A 7,500-nucleotide genomic window follows, 5' to 3' on the forward strand; every position below is an offset into this window, starting at 1 on the left:
GGGACGTCACACGTCACTGCGTGTGACGTGTGACGGTGCACACCGTTGATTGGTCAATGGACAATCGTCATCCCATGTCCCATCCCATATTATTTCTTTACAACCGCCATCTTGAAAATACCACATTCACTAGGAAAATGTCACTACATTTTCTGTAATAGCTTATTAATAAAGATTCGGAAAATTATGCTGACCATCGTATTATCTTAGTTTAATGTCATTTCAATGAATCATATAACTTTTATTTACAACAAGCACAACACAAAAATCGCTATTATGCACCGTGTTTGTCCGTGAATAACACTGGCTGTGGAGGTGGTAAAAAAACACAATACTCCTTTGCTAACTTCACCATCTGTCTACGGTTATTTTGAGCCCTTAACCACCGCGCTGACACCCCGAGAAGTTATGCTTTTAACCGTAAACTCGATGAACCAGGAGTTCGCCCGCAGCTGTCCAGCCATTTTCACCATTCACTCATGAGTCAAATGCCGGTTTTAACAGGGAATTCGCTCCGCGCTGTGTCCACGGTGATAGGAGTGGAGGATCGACTCCATTCAACCACTTTTGAATTCCCTGGCTTCTCCTCTTTCCGGACACGTTTGACGTTTTAAACCGAAGTTATTAACCCGCAAACGGCACCGTGTTTGTCTGTGAATAACACCGGCTGTGTCATGAGTCAAATTCCGGTAGATTCGCGTCTTGTCGGCGTTTCCCGATGATGATACTACAGTTCATAAAGCAGACAAGTGAAGGCAGTGGTTTTAAGGGTTCAAAAAACATGACTTTATTATGTGTACATAGCTTCCTCTCTCTCTTTCTCTCCAAAAAAATCACTGCTGTTGCTGTGTACACCCGGAAGCTTTTTGCCAGGCTGCGTGTGACGCGAACTCCGCCTACTATCCTCTACTCCTCCTACTAGTCCGGGTCGGTTTGTGTATAATGGAAACCAGAACAGATCAAAAGTGATCCGACCTGACCCCGAAGTGATGCGAACTGCGCTAAAGCGGGACCCAGATGGAAAAGTGCCATTAGACACCGCTGCTGTCAATCAAAGCTTCTCAGGTGTCTCATTGGAGAGTGTCAGAGGGGGGGGGGGGCGGTTACCTCTTCAAAGTTGTCAATCATGAAGAAGATGTTCGGGTAGCTCATCTTGGACTCCTCCCCCTTGCTGTCCATGGGGTGTTTACTGGGGGAGGCGAACACTTGCTGTGGGGGTTGACGCAGAGAAGGGAGGGAGGGGGAGGGAGGGAGGGAGAGAGAGAGAGAGAGACAGAGGGAGAGCGAGAGAGAGGGGGAGAGAGAGAGAGAGGGAGGGGAAGAGAGGGAGAGGGAGGGGGAGAAAGAGAGAGAGAGGGGGAGAGAGACGGGGGAGAGAGAGAGAGAGAGAGAGAGAGAGAGAGAGGGGGGGGACAGGGAGAGAGACGGAGAGAGAGAGAGAGAAAGAGGTGGGTGAGAGACAGGAGAGAGAGAGAGAGATGGTGGGTGAGAGACAGGAGAGAGAGAAAGAGAGATTGTTAATGAGAGTAAATAAACCAATCAATCAGGTGACAGCAGAGCATGACGCCAGTGTCATAGGAGGATACAGTATATCCCCTGGCTTCCCTTACATCACATACAGTAACGCGGCGACAGGGGACAATCATTCCATTACACACGGCCAGGGAGATGAATGTAAATGCAGCCTCGAGGAATGCTGCTAATTACAGTGTTTATGTTCACTTGAGGGTGGCAGAGAGTGTGGATATCTTTAAAAGAACGCTTAAAGCACACCTTTTTAGCCTAGCTTTCATCTAGTGTTGAGTATCTCAACGTGCACGTTTACTCCTATTTCTTATCTCCTTTCTTGTTTTATTGTGTTGTATATTATCTATTTTCTTCTCTCCTACCTCTTGTTTTATTGTGTTGTATTATAGTGACTGTTGTTTTTATGTTCAGCACTTGGGAGTTGCATTCAATGTATGACTTGTGCTGTATAAATAAAGTTTGATGGATTGATTGATTGATGTCATCTAATGACAGTATGGCTGACACATCTAGACCATGTCAGACTAGTCCTCTGGTCACCTGACACATCTAGACCATGTCAGACTAGCCCTCTGGTCACCTGACACATCTAGACCATGTCAGACAAGCCCTCTGGTCACCTGACACACCTAGACCATGTCAGACTAGCCCTCTGGTCACCTGACACACCTAGACCATGTCAGACTAGCCCTCTGGTCACCTGACACATCTAGACCATGTCAGACTAGCCCTCTGGTCACCTGACACATCTAGACCATGTCAGACTAGCCCTCTGGTCACCTGACACACCTAGACCATGTCAGACTAGTCCTCTGGTCACCTGACACACCTAGACCATGTCAGACTAGTCCTCTGGTCACCTGACACACCTAGACCATGTCAGACTAGCTCTCTGGTCACCTGACACACCTAGACCATGTCAGACTAGCTCTCTGGTCACCTGACACATCTAGACCATGTCAGACTAGCCCTCTGGTCTCACCTGACACACCTAGACCATGTCAGACTAGTCCTCTGGTCACCTGACACATCTAGACCATGTCAGACTAGCCCTCTGGTCACCTGACACACCTAGACCATGTCAGACTAGCCCTCTGGTCACCTGACACACCTAGACCATGTCAGACTAGTCCTCTGGTCACACCTGACACACCTAGACCATGTCAGACTAGCCCTCTGGTCACCTGACACACCTAGACCATGTCAGACTAGCCCTCTGGTCACCTGACACATCTAGACCATGTCAGACTAGCCCTCTGGTCACCTGACACATCTAGACCATGTCAGACTAGCCCTCTGGTCACCTGACACATCTAGACCATGTCAGACTAGCCCTCTGGTCTCACCTGACACACCTAGACCATGTCAGACTAGCCCTCTGGTCTCACCTGACACATCTAGACCATGTCAGACTAGCCCTCTGGTCACCTGACACATCTAGACCATGTCAGACTAGTCCTCTGGTCACCTGACACATCTAGACCATGTCAGACTGGTCCTCTGGTCACCTGACACATCTAGACCATGTCAGACTAGCCCTCTGGTCACCTGACACATCTAGACCATGTCAGACTAGTCCTCTGGTCACCTGACACATCTAGACCATGTCAGACTGGTCCTCTGGTCACCTGACACATCTAGACCATGTCAGACTAGTCCTCTGGTCACCTGACACACCTAGACCATGTCAGACTAGCCCTCTGGTCTCCTGACACATCTAGACCATGTCAGACTAGCCCTCTGGTCACCTGACACATCTAGACCATGTCAGACTAGCCCTCTGGTCACCTGACACATCTAGACCATGTCAGACTAGCCCTCTGGTCACCTGACACACCTAGACCATGTCAGACTAGCCCTCTGGTCACCTGACACATCTAGACCATGTCAGACTAGCCCTCTGGTCACCTGACACATCTAGACCATGTCAGACTAGCTCTCTGGTCACCTGACACACCTAGACAATGTCAGACTAGCCCTCTGGTCTCCTGACACACCTAGACCATGTCAGACTAGCCCTCTGGTCACCTGACACATCTAGACCATGTCAGACTAGTCCTCTGGTCTCCTGACACACCTAGACCATGTCAGACTAGTCCTCTGGTCTCACCTGACACATCTAGACCATGTCAGACTAGTCCTCTGGTCACCTGACACACCTAGACCATGTCAGACTAGCCCTCTGGTCTCACCTGACACATCTAGACCATGTCAGACTAGTCCTCTGGTCACCTGACACACCTAGACCATGTCAGACTAGCCCTCTGGTCTCACCTGACACACCTAGACCATGTCAGACTAGTCCTCTGGTCACCTGACACATCTAGACCATGTCAGACTAGCCCTCTGGTCACCTGACACACCTAGACCATGTCAGACTAGCCCTCTGGTCACCTGACACACCTAGACCATGTCAGACTAGTCCTCTGGTCACACCTGACACACCTAGACCATGTCAGACTAGCCCTCTGGTCACCTGACACATCTAGACCATGTCAGACTAGTCCTCTGGTCACCTGACACATCTAGACCATGTCAGACTGGTCCTCTGGTCACCTGACACATCTAGACCATGTCAGACTAGTCCTCTGGTCACCTGACACATCTAGACCATGTCAGACTGGTCCTCTGGTCACCTGACACACCTAGACCATGTCAGACTAGCTCTCTGGTCACCTGACACACCTAGACCATGTCAGACTAGCCCTCTGGTCACCTGACACATCTAGACCATGTCAGACTAGCCCTCTGGTCACCTGACACACCTAGACCATGTCAGACTAGTCCTCTGGTCACCTGACACATCTAGACCATGTCAGACTAGTCCTCTGGTCACCTGCCACACCTATACCATGTCAGACTAGTCCTCTGGTCACCTGACACACCTAGACCATGTCAGACTAGCCCTCTGGTCACCTGACACATCTAGACCATGTCAGATTAGTCCTCTGGTCACCTGACACACCTAGACCATGTCAGACTAGTCCTCTGGTCACCTGACACATCTAGACCATGTCAGACTAGCCCTCTGGTCTCCTGACACATCTAGACCATGTCAGACTAGTCCTCTGGTCTCCTGACACATCTAGACCGTGTCAGACTAGCCCTCTGGTCACCTGACACATCTAGACCATGTCAGACTAGTCCTCTGGTCACCTGACACACCTAGACCATGTCAGACTAGCTCTCTGGTCACCTGACACACCTAGACCATGTCAGACTAGCTCTCTGGTCACCTGACACACCTAGACCATGTCAGACTAGTCCTCTGGTCTCCTGGCACATCTAGACCATGTCAGACTAGTCCTCTGGTCACCTGACACACCTAGACCATGTCAGACTAGCTCTCTGGTCACCTGACACACCTAGACCATGTCAGACTAGCCCTCTGGTCACCTGACACACCTAGACCATGTCAGACTAGCCCTCTGGTCACCTGACACACCTAGACCATGTCAGACTAGTCCTCTGGTCACCTGACACATCTAGACCATGTCAGACTAGCCCTCTGGTCACCTGACACACCTAGACCATGTCAGACTAGCCCTCTGGTCACCTGACACACCTAGACCATGTCAGACTAGTCCTCTGGTCACCTGACACACCTAGACCATGTCAGACTAGCCCTCTGGTCACCTGACACATCTAGACCATGTCAGACTAGTCCTCTGGTCACCTGACACACCTAGACCATGTCAGACTAGTCCTCTGGTCACCTGACACATCTAGACCATGTCAGACTAGCCCTCTGGTCACCTGACACATCTAGACCATGTCAGACTAGCCCTCTGGTCACCTGACACATCTAGACCATGTCAGACTAGCCCTCTGGTCACCTGACACATCTAGACCATGTCAGACTAGCTCTCTGGTCTCACCTGACACATCTAGACCATGTCAGACTAGCCCTCTGGTCTCACCTGACACATCTAGACCATGTCAGACTAGCCCTCTGGTCACCTGACACATCTAGACCATGTCAGACTAGTCCTCTGGTCACCTGACACATCTAGACCATGTCAGACTGGTCCTCTGGTCACCTGACACATCTAGACCATGTCAGACTAGCCCTCTGGTCTCCTGATACATCTAGACCATGTCAGACTAGCCCTCTGGTCACCTGACACATCTAGACCATGTCAGACTAGCCCTCTGGTCACCTGACACATCTAGACCATGTCAGACTAGCCCTCTGGTCACCTGACACACCTAGACCATGTCAGACTAGCCCTCTGGTCACCTGACACATCTAGACCATGTCAGACTAGCCCTCTGGTCACCTGACACATCTAGACCATGTCAGACTGGTCCTCTGGTCACCTGACACATCTAGACCATGTCAGACTAGCCCTCTGGTCACCTGACACATCTAGACCATGTCAGACTAGCCCTCTGGTCACCTGACACATCTAGACCATGTCAGACTAGCCCTCTGGTCACCTGACACACCTAGACCATGTCAGACTAGTCCTCTGGTCACCTGACACACCTAGACCATGTCAGACTAGCCCTCTGGTCACCTGACACATCTAGACCATGTCAGACTAGCCCTCTGGTCACCTGACACATCTAGACCATGTCAGACTAGCTCTCTGGTCTCACCTGACACATCTAGACCATGTCAGACTAGCCCTCTGGTCTCACCTGACACATCTAGACCATGTCAGACTAGCCCTCTGGTCACCTGACACATCTAGACCATGTCAGACTAGTCCTCTGGTCACCTGACACATCTAGACCATGTCAGACTGGTCCTCTGGTCACCTGACACATCTAGACCATGTCAGACTAGCCCTCTGGTCTCCTGATACATCTAGACCATGTCAGACTAGCCCTCTGGTCACCTGACACATCTAGACCATGTCAGACTAGCCCTCTGGTCACCTGACACATCTAGACCATGTCAGACTAGCCCTCTGGTCACCTGACACACCTAGACCATGTCAGACTAGCCCTCTGGTCACCTGACACATCTAGACCATGTCAGACTAGCCCTCTGGTCACCTGACACATCTAGACCATGTCAGACTGGTCCTCTGGTCACCTGACACATCTAGACCATGTCAGACTAGCCCTCTGGTCACCTGACACATCTAGACCATGTCAGACTAGCCCTCTGGTCACCTGACACATCTAGACCATGTCAGACTAGCCCTCTGGTCACCTGACACACCTAGACCATGTCAGACTAGTCCTCTGGTCACCTGACACACCTAGACCATGTCAGACTAGCCCTCTGGTCACCTGACACACCTAGACCATGTCAGACTAGCTCTCTGGTCACCTGACACACACACACACACACTCTGGTCACCAGACACACCTAGACCATGTCAGACTAGCTCTCTGGTCACCTGACACACCTAGACCATGTCAGACTAGCCCTCTGGTCTCCTGACACACCTAGACCATGTCAGACTAGCCCTCTGGTCTCACCTGACACACCTAGACCATGTCAGACTAGCCCTCTGGTCACCTGACACACCTAGACCATGTCAGACTAGTCCTCTGGTCACCTGACACACCTAGACCATGTCAGACTAGCTCTCTGGTCTCACCTGACACATCTAGACCATGTCAGACTAGCCCTCTGGTCTCACCTGACACACCTAGACCATGTCAGACTAGCCCTCTGGTCACCTGACACATCTAGACCATGTCAGACTAGTCCTCTGGTCACCTGACACATCTAGACCATGTCAGACTAGTCCTCTGGTCACCTGACACATCTAGACCATGTCAGACTAGTCCTCTGGTCACCTGACACATCTAGACCATGTCAGACTGGTCCTCTGGTCACCTGACACATCTAGACCATGTCAGACTAGTCCTCTGGTCACCTGACACATCTAGACCATGTCAGACTAGTCCTCTGGTCAGCTGACACATCTAGACCATGTCAGACTAGTCCTCTGGTCACCTGACACATCTAGACCATGTCAGACTGGTCCTCTGGTCACCTGACACACCTAG

At 50.8% G+C, this 7,500-nt stretch overlaps 1 protein-coding gene across 1 annotated transcript in view; it reads right to left on the reverse strand.

Moving 5' to 3' along the window:
* Positions 1 to 7,500, reverse strand: part of LOC308163411 (uncharacterized protein KIAA0930 homolog) — a 60,054-nt gene that overhangs the window by 7,766 nt on the left and 44,788 nt on the right. Inside the window, exon 5 of the mRNA XM_080537596.1 lies at positions 1,108 to 1,209. Within this exon, the coding sequence (XP_080393722.1) occupies positions 1,108 to 1,209 (102 nt within the window). The remainder of the gene's footprint in view (positions 1 to 1,107; positions 1,210 to 7,500) is intronic.

Source organism: Nansenia antarctica (assembly GCF_963989245.1).
Source record: "Nansenia antarctica genome assembly, chromosome: 8".
NCBI classification, from domain to species: domain Eukaryota; kingdom Metazoa; phylum Chordata; class Actinopteri; order Argentiniformes; family Microstomatidae; genus Nansenia; species Nansenia antarctica.